Raw genomic sequence first — 21,914 nt, forward strand, 5'->3', positions numbered from 1 at the left:
CGGCCCGGCTCCCGCAGGGCCGCGCCGAGCCAGGCGAGCCCCCGCGGCGCTCAGGCGCGGGCCCGGGCCCCCGCCGCAGCCGCCGCCGCCGGGCGCGGCATTTTTATTCAGGCGACGCTTAAGGGAGCCCGGCCGCGCCCGGTGCATTGTGGGAGCAGCCCGCGGCCCGTTTTCGGGAGGAGGCGGAGGGCGCAAAGCGAGCCGGTAAGCGGCGGGCCCGGCGCGGGGGGGAGGCGCAGGCTTAAAGGGGAATCCGGGTCCGCAGGCCCGCGGCGGCCGTTGCAAATCCCCCTCCGGGCCGCCCGGGACCGCCGGGGAGCCGCGCGCCGCCGGCCCCGCCAGCCCTGCCTGGAGAGGGGCAGCGCCGGGCTTGGTGGGGCCGCTTTAAAAAAGAAGCGCCGCCCGCGCCGCCGCCGCCGCCGCGCGGGGCCGGGGAAGGAGGGAGGGAGGGCGGGGAGGAGCGGAGGGGAGGGCGGCGGCGGCCACGCAGGGGTTAATTTTTTCGCCCGCCGACATTTTTGCGCGGCTACGGCGGCGGCCCGTGCGCGCGGCGGGAGAGGCCGGCCCGGGGTCCCGGGGCGCCTCCGGGACCTCCCCGCCTCCCCCTCTCACCGCGCGGGCCCGGTCGACCCGGGGCGGGTGGGTCCAGGCGTCCTCCCCGGCTCCTGGGCCGAGCGCGCGCTACCCGCCGCCTCCCGCCGGCCCGAACAGTGATGGCCCGGCCGAGGCCCCCAGCTGCCGCCTCTGCCCCGCCGCCCGCCCGCAGCCCGGGCCTGCTGGGCCTTCCGAGGCGGCGGCGAGGGCCTGAGCCCGAAGGTGTCCCCGGGCTCCCTGCTCCCCGCCCCGGACGCCTCCGATGCGGGCGTTCTGGAGAGCGCGCCCCATTGTGCGGGGCTGGCGGGGAGGTAGGTCCGGAGCTGGCGGGGCAGCGCGCCGGGCCCACCCCGCTGACTGGCTCCCCGGCTCCGCACGCTCGTTGGAGGAGGAAAAAAAAAAACCAAACTGGAAACGTGCCCGGGAAGGAAAGGGCTAAACGTTGCTTTAAATTTTCATGCCATTGTTTTAAAGGCGTAAACATGTGGCTGCGGGGTCGCGGGGCACAGTCCCTTATTAATGCAAATGGATCCCCCGGTTTCCTAATCACTGCACATTTCCCCCAGCACGCCTCCTCCTTCCCATACCCTCCAAAAATGTAAGAATCTAGTACCTTTTTCATTAGGATGTGAGGCTGATTTGTGTCCTTCCGACCATTTCTAATTTTAAATCTGAGCGCCCTCCTGATACAAGGTGTTTCAAACTCCCCCCCCCCCTAAAACTCTGAGAAGATAGTGTCTTAAAAGGAAGTGATCTCCCCACAATTTTCCTCCCCACCTTTCGGGAGCCGGGAGGGGTATATAGGGGGGGGGGGGAAAAAACAGGGGGTTCCGCGGGTTGGGTTTTTTTCTTTCCTTTTTTTTTGTTTTTTTTTTTTTCTGGTAGGGGTGAGGCTGTGTTAAATGCGAGGTGTTTTTTGAGGAAAGGACTTTGTTGTTTTTGTTGAAACGCCTTCCAAGTCAAAGTGGTATTCAAACTTTCCCCCAACTCTAAGATGGCTTCAAAATTCTGTTCTCTGTCACTTGGCGGCCAGCGCCTGCTCTTTTTGGGCAGAGAGGCTTCTTGGGATCGTGTTGGAAGGCTGAGTCCTGTTCAGTTACGTTTCCCACCGAAATCATTACTCATCTCAAACCGTGTTTTTGTGAAGACGGTTTGGATTACTGCCCAAACTCGGGTTTCTTGAGATTTATATGAGGGATGTGCGTCCCAAGGGATGGAAAACTCTATAAATGGGAGTTATGTTCTTAATCATAAATTTTATAGGGGAAACTGACCTTAAAACTTGGGGTGTCTGTAATTCTAGTCCCAATAAAGTATCTGTCTAGAGGTTTGTGACCTCGAGGAACACATGTTGTTTTTTTCCTTTAGCCCCAAAGGCTAAAAAACGTAGGAGTACTTGTTCCAGAAACCTAACGGTGGTACCCAGGGCCGAAATGCTGGTGATGTAGTATGGCTTAATTTATTGTTAAGGTTCTGCAATGAAATGATAATGAGGAGTAGCATGTTTTGCCAGTGATGTGTGTACTAGTTTGCTGGGCTACATGTTTGCTTTCTAGGAAATAGCACTGCATGAAAACTTCAGAGAACTTTCCAAGAGTTCTCCTGAAGAACACAGACCTTGCTGTGTTAAAGTGCCATTGCAGTTTTTAAGTTGTGCCCTTTGTAGAGGACTCCTGTTAGTTTTGGATTGCATTGTGTATTTTATTTGTTTGTTTGTTTGTTTGTTTGTTTTTTGAGACGGAGTCCGTTGCCCAGGCTGGAGTGCCGTGGCTCGATCTCAGCTCACGGCAACCTCTGCTTCCCAGGTTCAAGCGATTCTCTTGCCTCAGCCTCCCAAGTAGCTGGGATTACAGGCGCGCACCGCCACCTTCGGCTAATTTTTGTACTTTTAGTAGAGACAGGGTGTCGCCATGTTGCCCAGGCTGGTCTCCTGACTTGAAGTGATCCACCCACCTTGACCTCCCAAAGTGCCGGGATTATAGGCATGAGCCACCACGCCCAGCCTTTTGTTGTATATTCTTTGGACTCAGAGGGAAAACGTGTTTTTCTAAAATTAGGATTTCACATCGTGAAGAATTTTGTCCAGTGCATTTACATTAATGTCCTTTTCTGCCAAGTTTGTATTGAGCGTTTCATTTTTCTATGTGATAAAGCAAAAGATACCAAAAGATTTTCCAGAAAAGTCACCTTAGTGAGGACTGCCGCTTTCTAAACCACGGTGCTTCCAGGTTGACATATGAAGTGCCCAGAGGTGCTGTTCTAATGCTGAGTCCTAGAAGAACCTTTGGGACTTGCTGTTCAAGGTGGCGTAGTGTCATGTGAACCTGCAGGCTGGCCCTCTTGCCACAGTTAAAACCACAGTCCAGATGTCAGGTCTTGCGTAGATGTCTGTGCTGACATAGTCCCTTTATGAAAAGATCTATTTTGTCATATGCTCTCTGCTGTGATGAAGAATATAAGTGGTCTTGATGATTTCAGCCCTTTGTCACATTTACTTTTCCCTGTCATGTATTCACTTGATTCGCTGGTAGGTTCCCGTGGGAATTCTTTTCATGGCATCTTTGTGTTTTGGTGACACCCAGGTGGATCCATAAAGAACCCAGCCAACGCGCAGAGGGAGGGGAGGGGCTGAGCTGTGAGGAGAGCGGGGCCCAAGAACCATGTCTACGCGGGAGTCCTTTAACCCGGAAAGTTACGAATTGGACAAAAGCTTCCGGCTAACCAGATTCACTGAACTGAAGGGCACAGGCTGCAAAGTGCCCCAAGATGTCCTGCAAAAATTGCTGGAATCTTTACAAGAGAACCACTTCCAAGAAGATGAGCAGTTTCTGGGAGCCGTTATGCCAAGGCTTGGTAGGTAACTCAGTGTTTCTTTGATGGTCTGCAATCCAATCAGTGAGCCAAAAACCAGATTTCTCGCCTCCCATGTTGCCTATTTATTTTTTATTAATTTTTTTGCTTTTATAGATTCGGGGAATACACATGCAGTTTTGTTACATGAATATATTACATAATGGTGAAGACTGGGCTTTTAGTGTGGCCATCACCCAAATGGTGTACATTGTACCCCCCTTTTATTTTTTTTGAGTTTTTGTGAGAAGGATTAGAAGAGCAATCAATGGTAACTATGTTATGTTCTTGTAACTTATATAGAGAAAGTACTTGAAACGCATCAAGAGGGGTACTCTTGACAGTTTTAAAATTATGGAGTATGCGATTGAGATTGTTATATTACAGTAAAAACTTTTTTACTGTAATATAACAAAACTTTTTTAATAAAACTTTTTTTACTGTACCTGGATGGCAGTGACTGTGTCAGGAGAGCATTGGGGTTGTCTGCAGGATGCATTGGGTGAAAATTGTGTTGCAGGGAGGAGGTGGGACTGCTCCAGACCCAGGACTGGATGGATCTGTTCTTGACCCCAGCTTGTCTTCTGGAACCAGGGCAATGTCTTTTTCTTTGTTAAATTCCTGATGTCATGAGTGATTTCACTTTTCCCAAACACAGAGCTTAGAAACAGATTCTGGGCTCCCGGGGTATTGTTTATTCATGTTTCTTGTGCAGTTTATTAAGTACATGGTACAAGACTGTGATCACTTGTGTTCAACGCATAGTTTTGGAGGTTTGGATGTTCTGTAATTACTGTGTGACTTGCTCAGTTTTCTTCCTTTTTTTTTGAAATGGAGTCTCACTCTGTCACCCAGGCTGGAGTGCAGTGGCGCGATCTTGGCTCACTGCAACCTCCGCCTGCCGGGTTCAAGCGATTCTCCTGCCTCAACCTCCTGAGTAGCTGGGATTATAGGGGCCCGCCACCACACCCGGCTGATTTTTGTCTTTTTAGTAGAGACGGAGTTTCAGTGTGTTGGCTGGGCTGGTCTCGAACTCCTGACCTCAGGCAATCCGCCTGCCTCAGCCTCCCAAAATGCTGGGATTACAGGCGTAAGCCACCACATCCAGCCAAGGTTTTCGTTTCATTTCTTTTTGGCCATTATTTTGTAAAGTTCACTGGTTATGAGCCTGGGGCCTCCTTTCCTCCCAGACAGAGAAAGCAGATAAAAGCAGACTTGCTCGGGCTGGAAGGGAAGAAATGTTACACCCCAGTCCCTGGTGGCCTGCAGGACTTGCAGGAGCTCAGTTTGAAAACAGTTCCTGCCGTCCAGCTGATGGTCAAATTTTGGAGAAATACCACGTGGGCTAGCTGGATTTGATGTTGGCTTATTTGTCGAGAAATCAGAATATACTGAGGAAGCTGTTAGATAACTGTCAAGAAAAAAAGCTATTAATACTTAATGCTCAAAAACCAATGAAATTAAAACATTACAGGATAAAGTAAGAATTACTATTTATAACTTCCTCTGGCACAGTCACTTACTGTCACTCATATTACGTCGTGAATGTCACCCAGCCCTCCTGAGCCTCAGCTTCCTAATCTATAAAATAATAATTACCGTTTGGGGTTGGGTGCAGTGGCTCATGCCTGTAATCCCAGCACTTTGGGAGGCCAAGGCAGGCGGATCACTTGAGGTCAGGAGTTCAAGACCAGCCTGGGCAACATGGTGAAACCTGTCTCTACTAAAAATACAAAAGTTAGCTGGGCCTGCTGTTGTGCGCCTGTAGTTCCAGCTCCTTGGGAGGCTGAGGTGGGAGAATCCCTTGAGCTCAGGAGGCGGAGGCTACAGTGAGCTGAGGTCACACCACTGTACTGCAGCCTAGGTGACAGAGTGAGACCTTGCCTCAAAAAAAAAAAAAAAATTACTGTTTTGCATTGTTATACCAAAAATGTGTGTAGGTGTGCCACGTATATCTGTACTTACATGCATAATACATGTATGTATGTACACTCTATACACACGTATATATGGTATGTATGTGGGGTTTTTTGTCCTTTTTTTTTTTTTTTTTTTTGAGATGAAGTCTCACTCTGTCACCCAGGCTGGAGTGCAGTGGCACAATCTCGGCTCACTGCAGCCTCCGCTTCCCAGGTTCAAGCAATTCTCCTGCCTCCACCTCCCAGGTAGCTGGGACTACAGGCGCATGCCACCACGCCTGGCTAAATTTTTTTGTGTTTTTAGTAGAGATGGGGTTTCACCGTGTTGGCCAGGCTGGTCTCAAACTCCTGAGCTTAGATTATCCACCCACCTCAGCCTCCCAAAGTGCTGAGATTACAGGCGTGAGCCACTGTGCCCGGCTGTATATTTTTTTAACTTTTTTTTTTTTCTTGAGACAGAGTCTAACTATCACCCAGGTTTGAGTACAGTGGTACACTCTCAGCTCACTGCAACCTCTGCCTCCAAGGTTCAAACGATTCTTATGCCTCAGCCTCCCTCCAAGTAGCTGGAATAACAGGCACGCACCACCACACCCAGCTAATTTTTTTGTATTTCTTTTTTTGTTTTTTTTTTTGAGACGGAGTCTTGCTCTGTCGCCTGGGCTGGAGTGCAGTGGCCGGATCTCAGCTCACTGCAAGCTCCGCCTCCCGGGTTTACGCCATTCTCCTGCCTCAGCCTCCCGAGTAGCTGGGACTACAGACGCCCGCCACCTCGCCCAGCTAGTTTTTTTGTATTTTTAATAGAGACGGGGTTTCACCGTGTTAGCCAGGATGGTCTCGATCTCCTGACCTTGTGATCCGCCCGTCTCAGCCTCCCAAAGTGCTGGGATTACAGGCTTGAGCCACCGCGCCCAGCGTTTTTTTGTATTTTTAATAGAGATAGGGTTTCACCATGTTGGCCAGGTTGCTCTGGAACTCCTGACTCTAAGTGATCCACCCACCTCGGCCTCCCAAAGTGCTGGAATTAAAGGCGTGAGCCCCCGTGCCCAGTCTCTCTATGTTTTTAACTTTTTTCTAATTGAAAGTCATGTTATCTGGCTTCAGAAATGGTCTTAATTGAAGGGTTAACCAAAATAGCTTTTAAATGTACACACAATTACTAAATGTATCCTAAGAAACGTTAAAGGAAGTGTGCCTTAGAACTTGAGACATCTGTTGCCTGGTACCTAAGAGCTATCAAGTTATGATTGCTGCTGTTGCGGGGATGGTGCGGGTGGGTGGGGATGGGTGGCAGTGATATGATGCCTTGGGTTGTCTTTCTGATAGAGGAGGTCAGTATTGCTGAAAACCTTCCAGCAGGATTGCCTATTGCCTCCTGGTCATTAAACCTAAACTGCCCAGTCTAGTATTTAACGCTTCCCCGACCCTGCGGCATTTGCCTCTGTTCCCAGTCACCTTCCCTCTGGACCGTCCCTCTCTCTTGCCATTTGAAACCCTAGTCTTTCAAGGCCTGTGGGCATCTCAGTCTCACCCCTTCTCTCTTCCTTCCTCGAAATGTGGTTGGTGATTTCTAAACCAATCACTGTAGACCAGTGTTGTCCAAAAATACAATGCAAACCACATGTGTAATTTTCAAATTTATAGTAGTCATATTTTTAAAAACCTGATAACAAGAATCAGGTGGGATTAATTATAATCTATTTTATTTAACACAATATATAAAAATAAAATGTCTTTTCGGTTTTTTTTTTGTTTTGTTTTTGAGACGTAGTCTCGCTCTGTGGGCCAGGCTGGAGTGCAGTGGTATGATCTCGGCTCACTGCAAGCTCCGCCTCTCGGGTTCAGGACATTCTCCCACCTCAGCCTCCCGAGTAGCTGGGACTGCAGGTGTCCACCACCAAACCTGGCTAATTTTTTGTATCTTTAGTAGAGATGCGGTTTTACCGTTTTAGCCAGGATGGTCTCGATCTCCTGACCTCATGATCCGCCCACCTCAGCCTCCCATAGTGCTGTCATTACAGGCGTGAGCCACTGCGCCTGGCCGAAAAAATGTCTTTTCAATATTTGTATATAAAACATTATAATGAGATGTTGGTTTTTGGTACTAGGTGTTTAAAATCAGGTGTCTGTTGTATACTTACAGCACCTCTTTGTCAGATGCGCACGCAGCCAACCGTCTGCGTGCCACACCACATTGGACAGCGCTAGACCCTATTCTAGTAGACTGTGGTGGCACAGGTGTGAAAGAGAAACCGTGGATAACGGAGCTCCGTTTCAGCCCTAGAGTCGTGCTCAAGAGTCCCCAGTTGCTCTGATCAAAGGACTTGCTAAATTTAGAAATAAAGTGCTTTACAAATCAAATATATTTAATTCAAATTTAAGGTTATTCAAATTAACAGTTAACGCTATCATTCAGCAAGGATTTAGTGTCTCCTTCAGTAGTCCTCCAGTTTAAATGGAAGTCTGAAAGAAAACTGCCTCTTACTGTTTTCCAAAGTAAATAGTAATATACTCAGAATAACCAGTTGTCGGAATTATCATTTAGGGAGAATCCATTGAGTTAAAGAGTGGTACTTCTATATAAAGGTGCTAAAGAGTGTGATGAGAAGAATTTCTGAGAGGTTGTGCCCAGGGGCTGTTTACGTGAATTATCGCACACATTCTCCTCTGACAAATGAAAACTGATCCAGTGCCTGAAATGGTTGAAACTTGCCATTCTGAGCTTCAGTTCTCCATTCCCTAAGCGAGGTCTTCCAGCAAGAGTTTCTGCTTTGTCATCTAGTGTAATAAAAAATCAGCCAGTCGCCGGGCGCGGTGCCTCAAGCCTGTAATCCCAGCACTTTGGGAGGCCGAGACAGGCGGATCTCGAGGTCAGGATATCAAGACCATCCTGGCTAACACGGTGAAACCCCGTCTCTACTAAAAAATACAAAAAAACTAGCCAGGTGAGGTGGCGGGCGCCTGTAGTCCCAGCTAATGTAGTCCCAGCTACTTGGGAGGCTGAGGCAGGAGAATGGTGTAAACCTGGGAGGCGGAGCTTGCAGTGAGCTAAGATCCAGCCACTGCACTCCAGCCTAGGCGACAGAGCGAGACTCCGTCTCAAAAACAAAACAAAAAAAAAATCAGCCAGTCTTCACACCCTATGGCTTTTTATTCAGTGCAATTTCATTTTTGCGGCAGGAAAGATCTGGTGCCTCCATGACCCGCCTCTGTGAGGCCTGCTGCTGTGGTGAGACCGACTGAGGCAGTGCTTCCTGGCTCTTTCACTTACACAGAGTATTAAAGGTCGTTTTAGTGCGATTCAAATTTGATTTATAGTTGTTTGAAATTCTGAATTTATAGGGTAGATTCAAGCACATGATTTTTTCCTTTTGTCCTAATTCTGGCTTTTTCCCTGCTTTTGGCTGTTGGACTGCAAAGTAGAAGTACAGCGGCCCCCTCCGTGTCTGTGAAATCCTCATCGGGGGATTCAACCAACCACAGACTGAAAATATGCGGCAGAAAAAAAAATGGATGGTTGCGTCTGAACATGTACAGAATTTTTTTTTTTTTGGTCTTGTCATTATTCCCTAAACAATACAGTATAATAAATATTTACATTGCATTTACATCATATTAGATATCATAGGTGATCTAGAGATGATTTAAGGAGGTATGTGAGAAGATGTGCGTAGGTTATATGCAAATATTGGGACATTTCAAATCAGGGGGTTTTACGCATCTGTGGATTTTGGTGTCTGTGGGAGTCCTGGAACCAGTCCCCCACGATACCAAGGAACAGCTGTCCTCAGAAGAGGCCAGAAGAGTGTCCTTCTGAGGGGTGTAGGGCTGCTCACTGTGTTCAGCTTTCTTGGTGGGAATGCTAGTCTGAGTTTGTAAAATGCCTGCGTTACAGGTAATTTTTAAAGGAGTACAGCCTTGTCTCCAAGACAAGGAGTAGCTTATCTTGACTACTACTGGTCTACTCTGACATAGACGCCAGAGTGTTTATATACATGCTTGATTGGAAATTTCATTTGAATTGTCGATTGGGATTTGTCCTTTTCATTTAGTCTGTGTGTGTGTCATTTTCACTTGTGACTAGAATGTAAAAGTAGTAATAGCATTTTTCAGTGTAAAAATATTTTACAGATTTTCTGATGGGTCAATATGATAATGGCTAAAGATGTACTTAAAATAACTATAATTAAGATAACCCCAGCTCCATTTATAGGATTCTCATCTTCAAAGAAATTGCATATGGTACCAGTCACATGCTACAGTAATACAGTAAAATAATATAATAAAAATCATACAGTGAAAAAGATTTTTATTCAAGGCATCATTAAGGTTTTAAAACTGTGCCATATTGGAGTTGAGTCTTGATGAGTAACATTTTCATTGGTATTTTCCATCCTAAGCTGGATATGTTTCACGTTTATTTCACTTACGCTTCTTGATAGGAAACACATGGCTTCATTGGCAGCCTGCAGTTTCCATAAGTATCTTATGAGCTCTTCCTGTTCAGTGTACTGGTGGTATAAAATGAAATGGCTTTCCTGTTTTATTTTTGGATGCTAATAGCTTCCATCTCCACAGGCATTGGAATGGATACTTGTGTCATTCCTTTGAGGCACGGTGGGCTTTCCTTGGTTCAAACCACAGATTACATTTACCCGATTGTAGACGACCCTTACATGATGGTAAGCATGAGCTGATGTGTTTTTGTGACTGGAAGGGCTTATTCGTTTGGTTTGGGTTGTGGCTGGGGTTTTGTGTGTATCTGTGGGGTTTTGGTTTTATTTCTGTTACATTCCAACTATACTGCCCCACCCTGCTCAGGCTCCTGCAGTCGCTGAAGTCAGGCCTGTCCCCTGCCCACACATGGCACTGGGCGTAAAGCAATTAGAGAGGAAGCAGGGAAGGCCCTCTGCTGCTGTTGCACCTGAGTACATGCTGTGCGTAAGAACACCTCTTGTTTAGTAGTATGTCAATGGACTAAGGCTTTTGTTGTTTTCTTCTTTCTTGCACTGTCCTGTCTTTGACATTGGTAACTTCCATCACCCCTGTGTTTTAGGCGGGGGATGTTACTGTCCTCTGTAATAGGACTGATCCTAAATGTTTCCTTCAAGAAATCAAGGAGCTAGTATCTCATCACAATTAGATGTCTCAACCATTAATTCTGATATCTGGTTAATTCACTCAACCCAGCCACCTGCACACCTACCACCGTGTGATGTGCCGCTGTGCGTAGTAGGTTTCTGACCACTGAGTTAAAGTTCCTAGCCACCACTGATGGTGTACTGCTGAGCTGTGTTCCCCAGTTGTTCACTGTGTAGTTGCAGCCAGCCACCCTTTGATCCACCCAACCTTTAACCCCAATTCCCTCCCACCCAGGAGGAGCCAGTGGAGAGACTGGGAATATCCGGTTTGCTGTAAAATGCCAGGTGTTCTTCGTGTGTGGCAAGGACAGTGGGCTCAGGCTACACTGTAGGGACTTTATCATGAGACAGCCACGTGGGGAGTGTTCTCCCTCAGGTACCAGTGGCAAATACCAGATTATTGGAAACCTGTATTCCTTCTGCACATCCATCTGTTTTCTCCTCTGGAGCAATACTCTTGAGACTGGGCAGATAAGCCACAGCCTAGGTCCCACCTGACCAGGTGGCAGGGATGGCTAAAACCAGAATCCACTGTTCTCCAGCATCTCCTAAAATGAGAGCACCCAGAACAGAAGGGGCACTAAATCACCGCCTCCTAACTAGCAGTTGGCTTGTCCAAGTTGTAGACCACCTGTTGACCTTGTGGACTGGCTTGATGATACTGAAAGTGCAGTCACAGACGGTTGTTGAGCTGCATTGCTGGCTTCCAGGAATGTATAAGAAAACATAAAGCAATCAATTAAACAGCCATTGGAAATGATAACACTTGGGAGTTTGATTATCCTTATGTCAGAAGGAAAATATGTGTTTTCTCTTTACTATCTATAAAAGATAAAACTTTAGATAAGGGCAACTTAACTTTAAATCTCCAGTGGCAATAAAAAAATCTTCATTACCACATTTCTGTTGAATTGCATTTTAAAGTTCCTAATAAAATGACATTTACTGGGAAATGCTTCTCTCTTTTTTTTTTTTTTTTTTGAAAACAATATGACTTCAGCCCTGGGTATTTTTTTATTTGTTTCTTAAGATGATTTTTCTGTTTATCTCATACAACCTTGAAACTACACAATTTTTTTGTTTTCTTATTATTTGTTTGTTTATTGACAGAGTCTTGCTCTGTTGCCCAGGCTAGAGTGCAGTGGCATGATCTCAGCTCACTGCAACCTCCACCTCCCAGGTTCAAGCGATTCTCATGCCTCAGCCTCCCAAATAGCTGGGACTACAGGTGTGTGCCACCATGCCCAGCTGATTTTTGTATTTTTAGTAGGAACAGTGTTTTGCCGTGTTGGCCAGGCTGGTCTTTAACTCCTGGCCTCAAGTAATCCACCTAATTCGGCCTCCCAAATTGCTGGGATTACAGGCGTGAGCTGTCACACCCAGCTTAAACTACAAACATTTCTTAATCCGAGTGCACAAAGACTGTCTCCTTCTCTATAACCACTAAAGCCAGCCATTTTTAGAATCTGTTTGGGATACATGGCTGTTTCCAGCTTCTCTTTAGGAGAGTTGTTTGCAGGCTTTTTCACTCCGTAGCTCTTCCCCACAGTCAGTTCTAACCTTGCTTCTCCTCATTTCCTGCACATACACCCCTTCCCCATCTAAATAAATTGCGGACTTCTAAAATTTAGAATGGAGAAAAACTGGTACATTCTTTGTTCTGCACAAGAAAGAGGTGGTAACAGGAATGTCTGAGAAAAAACGAATGGCCTGGTGACTCTGTGATGCAGGAAAGGTCGCCAGTCTGCAAATCATAGAAACTGAGGACCCCATCCCAGTAGCTGCCACTCCTGGAAAGTCCCCAAGTTCTCTGTGGAGTCCGCTCCATGGCTCACTCTGTTTCTGCAGATGGAAAGTTGTTCCCGGTTGTCCTTTCTCACATTTCCCTCTCTTCCCAGGGCAGGATAGCATGTGCCAATGTCCTCAGTGACCTCTACGCAATGGGGGTCACGGAATGTGACAATATGCTGATGCTCCTTGGAGTCAGTAATAAAATGACCGACAGGGTAAGTAGGAGCCACCCAGCTGCTGTCTGGTCAGTGTTGTCCTGGTGGCATCTCTGGCCTTGGTTAGACTTGGTTTCCCATCTGGAAAACGAGGAGCCCATGCCATATGGCTCCCTGCACTCCTTCTGGCTTTCCACTTTTTGGCAGTTACCAGTAAATTAAAATGATTGAGCCTGGCCTATTCATCTCTTCACTTCTGCCACCTGCTCCCTTTCTCTCTTCCTGGTAGACTGAAACCAAGCCTTTTTTTTTTTTTGAGACGAGAGTCTTGCTCTGTCGCCCAGGCTGCAGTACAGTGGTGCAATCTCAGTCCGCTGCAACCACTTCCCGGGTTCAAGCAGTTCTCCTGCCTCAGCTTCCCAAGTAGCTGGGATTACAGGCGCGTACCAACACACCTGGCTGAGTTTTGTATTTTTATTAGAGATGGAGTTTCATTCACCACATTGGCCAGGCTGTTCTCGAACTCCTGACCTCAGGTGATCCACCCATCCTGGCATCCCAGAATGCTAGGATTGCAGGCATGAGACACCATGCCTGACTCAAGACATTTGTGTGTGTGTTTTGTTTTGTTTTTCTGAGATGGAGTCTCACTCTGTCACCCAGGCTGGAGTACAGTGGCGCGGTCCCAGCTCACTGCAACCTCCACCTCCCAGGTTTAAGCGATTCTCCTGCCTCAGCCTCCCGAGTGGCTGGGATTACAGTTGCATGCTAATTTTTGTATTTTCAGTAGAGACGGGGTTTCACCATGTTGGTCAGGCTGGTCTCGAACTCCTGACCTCAGGTGATCTGCCCACCTCGGCCTCCCAAAGTGCTGGGATTACAGGCATGAGCCACCATGCCCGACCTGTGTGTTTTTTAAAATAAAGTTTCATCCATAGTAATGATGCCTCATTGTGAATCAGGCACAGCCTTACAGATGTGGGACACGTGGCACTTAGAGGGCACCCCCTCTGCTGTGGCTGGGGATGTCATAGATGTAGATGGTGACAGGGGCTAGGGCCACCATGTGCTCACGCCTCTGTGTCATCACCTAGCATTCTGTGCCCTTGCTACCTGAACCTGTTCTTTGAACCAGAGATGAATTCCTGCTTAGATAGACAGGCACTTGTTTTTGTCCCAAAAAGCCCCAACAGTTTGCCCTGCCTTAGAGAAACTGGAGTTTCCAGTAGGCCCTTTCCTGCTCTCGAACATGGGCTGTGGTCATCAGTGGTGCATGGTGGTCTTGGCACAGCTCTGCCAGTGTGTGTTCCTCATAGCCTGCAGCCAATCCTTGGTAGGATGGATGCTACTCCAGGGCAGGGGACCTGTGCTTAGGAAGCCAGTGTCGGGATTCTCAGGGAGCACCGGACAGCTGGCTTCCAGCAGTCATCAGACCTAGGGCTGGTCCTGTGCACTGAGTCACAGTGTCGGTGTCTGGGCTTTATTTACATTGTTGTCTAGAATATCTTCCAGCATTGCATAAAATGGTTACAATGTGGAATATTTTCTAGCTTTTGTTTTTGTTTGTTTTTGAGACAGGATCTCCCTGTGTTGCCCAGATTGGAGTGCAGTGGCTTGATGAGAGCTCACTGCAGCAGCCTCAGCCTCCCGGGCTCAAGACATCCTCCCACCTCAGCCTCCAGAATAGCTGGGACCACAGGCACATGCCACCACACCCAGCAATTTTTTTTTTTTTATATGAAGTCTCGCTCTTGTGCCCGAGGCTGGAGTGCAGTGGTGTGATCTCAGCTCACTAGAACCTCTGCCTCCCGGGTTCAAGCGATTCTCCTGCCTCAGCCTCCCGAGTAGCTGGGATTACAGTTGCATGCTATCACACCTGGCTAATTTTTGTATTTTTAGTAGAGACAGGTTTTCACCATGTTGGCCAGGCTGGTCTCGAACTCCTGACCTCAGGTGATCCGCCCACCTCGGCCTCCCAAAGTGCTGGGAATATAGGCGTGAGCCACCACGCCCAGTTGCCCAGCAATTTTTACATGTTTTGTAGAGAAGGGGTCTGGCTGTGTTGCCCAGGCTGGTCTTAAACTCCTGGGCTCAAGCTCTCTGCCCACCTCGGCCTCCCAAAGTGCTGGGGTTGCAGGTGTGAGCAATTGTGCCTGGCCCCTAGCTTTGGTTAACAACTTGTCTGTCCTGTCTAAACTTTCAGGACTTCCTTTAGGATTTTATGGTTCTTTTTAAAAACTGTAAGTGTAAAAACCTTCTTTTCTGGGTTTTCAGCAGAGTTCTTTGACTTTTTATTTGTACCTTTTTCAACCCTAGGAAAGGGATAAAGTGATGCCTCTGATTATCCAAGGTTTTAAAGACGCAGCTGAGGAAGCAGGAACGTCTGTAACGGGCGGCCAAACAGTACTAAACCCCTGGATTGTCCTGGGAGGAGTTGCTACCACTGTCTGTCAGCCCAATGAATTTATCATGTAAGTTGGTTTTTGTTTCATATCACCTGACCTGTTCTCTCTGTGTCCTCTCTTTTTAAAAATGGATGGATTAAGGTTGGGTGTGGTGGCTCACGCATACAGTCCCAGACTTCGGTAGGCCAAGGCGGGCAGATCACTTGAGGTCAGGAGTTTGAGACCAGCCTAGCAATATGGTGAAACCCTGTCCCTACTAAAAATACAAGAATTAGCCACGCATGGTGGTGCAAGCCTGCAGTTCCAGCTACTCTGGAGGCTGAGGCAGGAGAATCGCTTGAACCCCAGGGGTGGAGGCTGCAGTGAGCCAAGATGGTGCCCCTGCACTCTAGCCTGGACAACAGAACGAGATTCTGTCTCAAAAAGAAAAAAACAAAGGCTGGCGTGGTGCTCACGCCTGTAATCCCGGCACTTTGGGAGGCCAAGGCGGGTGGATCACCTGAGGTCGGGAGTTTGACACCAGCCTAACCAACATGGAGAAACCCCATCTCTACTAAAAATACAAAATTAGCCGGGTGTGGTGGCACATGCCTGTAATCCCAGCTACTTGGGAGGCTGAGGCAGGAGAATTGCTTGAACCCAGGAGGCGGAGGCTGCAGTGAGCCGAGATCGCGCCATTGCACTCCAGCCTGGGCAACAAGAGCAAAACTCCGTCTCAAAAAGAAAAAAAATAGATGTATTAAGATATAATTTGCATACTGTACAATTCACCCATTTAGAGTCAGTGGTTTGGAGTATATTCAGAGTTTTACAACCATTACCTCAAGAAACCCCATCTTCCTTGGCTGTCACTGTTCACTCCTCCTGCCCCATCCTGGATTCTGTCACTTGGCGTAGTATTAGCATTTTTTTTTTTTTTTTTTTTTGAGATGGGGTCTCACTGTGTCACCCAGGCTGGAGTGCAGTGGTGCAATCTCGACTCGCTTCAAGCTCCGCCTCCCGGGTTCACATCATTCTCCTGCCTCAGCCTCCCGAGTAGCTGGGATTACAGGCGCCCGCCGCTGTGCCTGGCTAACTTTTTGTATTTTTAGAAGTGACGGGATTTCACCGTGTTAGCCAGGATGGTCTCGATCTCCTGACCTTGTGATCCGCCCACCTCAGCCTCCCAAAATGCTGGGATTACAGGCGTGAGCCACCGCACCTGGCCTGCATTTTAGGTTTTTTAATTGAAATATAATTCACATGCAGAATTTCACATAACATAGATTTCAGCATTTTGAAGTACACAGTGTGTTGGTTTTTAGTATTGACAGGTTGTGTACCCATCATCACTATCAATTCCAGAACGTTTTCGTCACCCCAAAAATAAGCCCTGTAGCTCACTCCCAGTTCCCTCTTGCTCCCATCCTCTGGCAACAAAGAATGTGCTTTTGTCTGTAGGGATTTGCCTGTTCTGGACATTTTACAGAAATGGAGTCATGCAGCATGACATGTTGTATCTGGCTTCTTTCCCGTAGCGGGATGTTTTGCAGGTCCATCCGTGTTGTAGCATGAGTCAGCATTGCATTCCTTTCCATGGCTGTATAATCCATTGCATGGATGGACCCTGATTTATTTAGCCGTTCCTCAGGTGACGGACCTTTGGGTTGTTTCTGCCTATTGTGAATGATGCTGCCATGAACATTCCTGTGTAAGGTTTTGTGTAGACATGTTCCAGTTCTCTTGGGTGTATACCTAAGAATTGACTGGGTCGTGTGGTAATTATATTTAACTTGAGGAATCATCAGACTGGTCTCCAACATGGCTGCGCCATTTTACATTCCCAGCAGCCATGCATGAGGATTCCAATTTCTCTACGACCCCTTCAGTACTTGTTTTCGTGTCTGTCTTTTGGATTCTAGCCAGCCTAGTGGGTATGAAGTGGAATGTCTTTGTGGTTTTGATTTGTGTCTGCCTGATGACAGATGAGGCTGAGCATCTTTTCGTGTGCTTACCACCCATTTGTGTATCTTCTTTGGAGAAGTTTCTCTCCTAACCAAGTTGTCACTTTACACATTTGATGTCTTGTTAAGAAAAGTCAGTCTTAGGCCAGGCACAGTGGCTCATGCCTGTAATCCCAGCACTTTGGGAGGCCGAGGCGGGCGGATCACAAGGTCAGGAGATTGAGACCATCCTGGCAAACATGGTGAAACCCCGTTTCTACTAAAAATACAAAAAATTAGCCGGGCGTGGTGGCGGGCACCTGTAGTCCCAGCTACTCGAGAGGCTGAGGCAGGAGAATGGTGTGAACCTGGGAGGTGGAGGTTGCAGTGAGCCAAGATTGCGCCACTGCACTCCAGCCTGGGTGACAGAGCCAGACTTTGTCTCAAAAAAGAAAAAAAAAAATTCAGTCTTGTTGGCCGGGCGTGGTGGCTCACGCCTGTAATCCCAGCACTTTGGGAGGCCGAAGCGGGCCAGTTCAAGACCAGCCTGGCCAACGTGGTGAAACCCGGTCTCTACTAAAAACATAAAAAATTAACCGAGCATGATGGTAGGTGCCTGTAATCCCAGCTACTCAGGAGACTGAGGAGTCTTTTGAACCCAGGAGGCGGAGGTTGCAGTGAGCCCAGATCATGCCGCTGTACTACAGCCTGGGTGACAGAGTGAAACTTGGTCTCAAAAAAAAAAAGGAGAGATCTAGAACTAGAAATACCATTTGACCCAGCGATCCCATTACTGGGTATATACCCAAAGGATTATAAATCATGCTACTATAAAGACACGTGCGCACATATGTTTGTTGCAGCACTATTCACAATAGCAAAGACTTGGAACCAACTCAAATGTCCATCAATGATAGACTGGATTAAGAAAATGTGGCGCATATACACCAAGGCATACTATGTAGCCATAGAAAAGGATGAGTTCGTGTCCTTTGCAGGGAGATAGATGAAGCTGGAAACCATCGGTCTAAGCAAACTATCACAAGGACAGAAAACAAAACACCACAGGTTCTCACTCAGAGGTGGGAGTTGAACAATGAGAACGCTTGGACACAGAAAGGGGAACATCACACACCGGGGCCTGTCATGGGGTGTGGGGCTGGGGGACGGATAGCATTAGGAGATATACCTAATGTAAATGACGAGTTGATGGGTGCAGCAAACCAATATGGCACATGTATACCTATGCATCAAACCTGCATGTTGTGTACGTGTACCCTAGAACTTAAAATGTAATAAAAAATAATTTTTTTAAATCAGCTTTATTGTACAACTGAGTCTGAATTCAAAGACAAAGACATTTATGTCTTCAGGTCTGATTTTTGGAAAACCAGTTTCTTGCATAGTCATAGATTTCTATTTTTCAAAGCTGAGAGGATACAAATGGTGTAGGTTGAGCTGGGGAGCTGGGTGTTGGTATTGAAATCTGCGGCCCTGGCTTTGTTTTCATCGATTTGGGTGAGTACTGGAGGAGGCCAGCATCGGGGAATGGAACGATTATGTGCTCAGCTCCTGAAGCTGTGAAAGGCACAACTCTCAGAGCTGCTTCCTGGTAGTGTGGATGCAAATCTGGTAGATGTTTCATTGGGGGCGCCAGCTGCCATCTTTCAGAGGTGCCTTTTTAATGTTGCCTTCTGTGTCTAAGGGACCACCGAGGCGTCTGGGTGCCAGGTAGGAAACTCAACAGTCTGAGTTTGAGAACCTGGTGGCAGAAATCACCAAGACATTAGACCCACAGATCGCCAGCAAATCCACCAAACCCCTGGGCCGAACAATCCATCGTGAGTCTCTAGGATATCAGTGGTCATAAAGAAGCACTCTGTTTCAGAAACTTTCGAATGCTGGTGGGTCTGTAGCGAAAATGACACACACAACTCGTGTGTGGTCGAGGGGAGATCTGGACCTGATGAAACTTTTGAAGGCCAAATGTTTTCATTCATTTTTTAAAAAAAAAAATATTTTTGAAATGGGGGCCTTGTTCTGTTGTCCAGGCTGGTGCTGAACTCCTGGGCTCAAGCGACCCACCCACCTTGACCTCTCAAAAGTGCCGGGATTACAGACATGAGCCACTGCACCCAGCCTGACAGCTGAATGTTTTGTTCCAGCAATAGCCTCAGTAGCAGGTTGCAAGGCTCTGTCCCATACATGCTGGTGGTTGGCTTCAGTCTGAGTAAATGCAAAGGCAAATATATTTCTGACAGAATATTCCTTCTCTTGTGTTAATAGCGATGAGCTCATCTCCTTGGTTAGTTTGACTAGAACGCGCCCTTTTTCTTTTCTTCAGGCCAGACAATGCAGTGCCAGGGGATGTGCTGGTGTTGACAAAACCCTTGGGGACACAGGTGGCAGTGGCTGTGCACCAGTGGCTGGATATTGTGAGTAAACCACTGCTGTGCTGGGAGGGAGGGGAATGGGACGTTTGTAGGTAATTTTTGTTGGAGAACTTGGGAAATGAGGTTTTTTAGTTTCATATCCAGGGAGTTAATATTAGTCAAGTCCTTAAAGAAATCCTAGGAATTGTTCATATTCTTTAAATAACAGTTTTGCATATTGAATGCTTGATTGCAGTAGGTAAGCCCCAGCTTGGAGCTTTAAGATTTTTCTGTAAAGAATTTGCTCGGCAGGGGGTTAGCTTTGTTTACTTGGCCCTGAGATAGCTTCGTCTTTCATGTCTTAAACATGACTAAGAAATAATATGGAGGATAATGTGTGGAAGGCGTGGTGTTTGGGGTATAAATAAAGTTTAAATTTTTTTTTTTTTTTTTTTTGAGATAAGAGTTTTTCTCTTGTTGTCTAGGCTGAAGTGCAGTGGCATGATCTCTGGCTCACTGCAACCTCCGCGTCCTGGGTTCAAGCGATTCTCCTGCCTCAGCCTCCCAAGCAGCTGGGATTACAAGCCACCACACCCAGCTAATTTTTGCATTTTTAGTAGAGATGGAGTTTCTCCATGTTGGTCAGGGTGGTCTTGAACTCCCAACCTCAGGTGACCCATCCGCCTCGGCCTCCCAAAGTGTTGGGATTACAGGTGTGAGCCATCTCGCCTGGCGACAGTTTTAAATTGTTTTATGTGGTTTTTGGTTGTTTTTGTTGGGTAGTTTTGTCTTTTGAAACTGATTAGTAACTCAGAACATTTTGATAAATAATTCTCTTGTGGAGAATGAATCTATCTAGAATGAGGATATGTCTCCTGAGTCATTTTTCCAGTGAGCTATAATCATACTTTAAGATTGGTTTTCTTCATTGCCATAAAAACTCACAAATTAATAAGATTGGGGTATATTCTCACATATCATGGTGCATTTGATTTCTACAACTATCATCTGAAACTACCAGTCCTGAGAAACAGTTGAAAGAGAATGATCAATAATTGCACATCTTTCATCAGCCTGGTATATCTTAGCTTGATGTAGCAGGGTAGAAAAATTCTCTAAGGCTGCTGCGTTCTTTAGCTGATTTTTCCCTCCTCCCCCCATGATGGGGAGCAGAGCGGAAGGCCATTGCGGAGATGTTGCACAGAGGCGCCTTCCAGCTCCCCCTCCAGGCGTGAGCTACCAGGGAGCTGGAAGCAGGCGAGGCAGGGAGTGTCAGGGATAGGGGAGCCCTCTCCACTAGCAGGACACTACACTGCGTCTACAGCAGTGCTGCTCTGTGTCCTGCTTGGCTACACATACCCAATAAATCACAGCATTTGATTACAGAAACGTGGGATGAGAACAGAAAAGACGCCATGCTGACAGGTCTAATGGACACCTAAAATACTATCCATGGAAAAACCAGAGTTGGAAAGTTCAGTTTTCTGAGTTAAAGTCCCTAGAAGTTAAATAAGGAAAAAGTTGCTGTTTTTCTCAGTGGCTGGAAGTAAAGATTAATGACATTTTCCTCTCTTTCTCTCCCTCACCTATGTTCCTATTACTAGCCTGAGAAATGGAATAAGATCAAACTCGTGGTCACCCAAGAAGACGTAGAGCTGGCCTACCAGGAGGCAATGATGAACATGGCGAGGCTCAACAGGACAGGTATGACAGGCGGGAAGGGCGCTTCGGTCCCAGGGGTCCAGGATAGTAAATGTCTTAGGCTTTGTTGGCCACATACTCTCTCAGGGTAGGTGGCCAGTTTTTTGGCCAGTGACTACAGACCGTCTTCTCCTGGTACCAGGTTGGTGTTCCATGGATCACTACAGATGGTCCCTGACTTACAGTGCTTTATGATAAAGAAGGAAGTCCTAGCCTCTGACATACCAGAGAGACTGTTTCTAGAAAGCATTTGTGTGGGTTACCTATGTAAGATTTGGAAGCAAACCATTCAGAATGGAAATATAGAAAGTTGAATATACTGGAGCTATTTCCAGAACATGACCTTGGAAGCCTCAAGGTGCTCCCACTCCCACCCATCCCCTGCATTCCTGCTTAGGGGTAACCACTGAATTTTGTGTTTATTTTCTTGCATTTTAGAATGTTTTTATTGCACAGCCCTTGTGTTCTTAAGCGGTAAATTAGTTTTGCATTTTTTTAACTTGTTTTTATCCACCATTGTTCCTGAGTCTCCTTGTTGTATGTAGCTGCAGTAGATTCCTTTTGACTGCTGTAGGATTTTTCCACTACCTTCTCTGCTCTCCTGTTTTGACACTGGGGTGACTGCTATGGACTTCCTAGGCCCAGCCCTCTGATGCACGTGTAAGAGATCAGTACTGGCTCAGCTTTTATGGACAGTGCCAAACTGTCTTCCGAAGTGTTCACCACAGTTTACAATGGCACGCTGTGTTTAAAAAGCGTTTTTGAATATGTCTTCTCTTCCCATTTATTTTATACATTTTTTCTACTATCAAATAATTACATGCTTATTATAGAAAAGTTTTTAGAAAATGGAAAATAGGGCCGGGCGCGGTGGCTCAAGCCTGTAATCCCAGCACTTTGGGAGGCCGAGACGGGCGGATCACGAGGTCAGGAGATCGAGACCATCCTGGCTAATACGGTGAAACCCCGTCTCTGATAGAAAATACAAAAAACCAGCCGGGCGAGGTGGCGGGCGCCTGTAGTCCCAGCTACTCCGGAGGCTGAGGCAGGAGAATGGCGTGAAC

The 21,914-nt window shown here is 47.1% G+C and overlaps 1 protein-coding gene across 3 annotated transcripts in view; it reads left to right on the top strand.

The window, feature by feature from the left end:
* SEPHS1 (selenophosphate synthetase 1) overlaps positions 1 to 21,914 on the top strand; it is a 31,116-nt gene continuing 9,202 nt past the window's right edge. Inside the window, exons 1-7 of one of the 3 annotated variants that reach the window (XM_023223201.2) lie at positions 1 to 204; positions 3,177 to 3,447; positions 9,942 to 10,045; positions 12,403 to 12,510; positions 14,767 to 14,921; positions 19,122 to 19,212; positions 20,754 to 20,853. In XM_023223201.2, the coding sequence (XP_023078969.1) occupies positions 3,255 to 3,447; positions 9,942 to 10,045; positions 12,403 to 12,510; positions 14,767 to 14,921; positions 19,122 to 19,212; positions 20,754 to 20,853 (751 nt within the window). In that variant the 5' untranslated portion in view covers positions 1 to 204; positions 3,177 to 3,254. Of the gene's footprint in view, positions 205 to 770; positions 906 to 2,478; positions 3,448 to 9,941; positions 10,046 to 12,402; positions 12,511 to 14,766; positions 14,922 to 19,121; positions 19,213 to 20,753; positions 20,854 to 21,914 lie in introns of those variants that run through there. The other 2 variants (XM_023223202.3, XM_023223203.2) reach the window with 2 other exon arrangements.

Source organism: Piliocolobus tephrosceles, chromosome 9, assembly GCF_002776525.5.
Source record: "Piliocolobus tephrosceles isolate RC106 chromosome 9, ASM277652v3, whole genome shotgun sequence".
Classification (NCBI taxonomy): Eukaryota; Metazoa; Chordata; class Mammalia; order Primates; family Cercopithecidae; genus Piliocolobus; species Piliocolobus tephrosceles.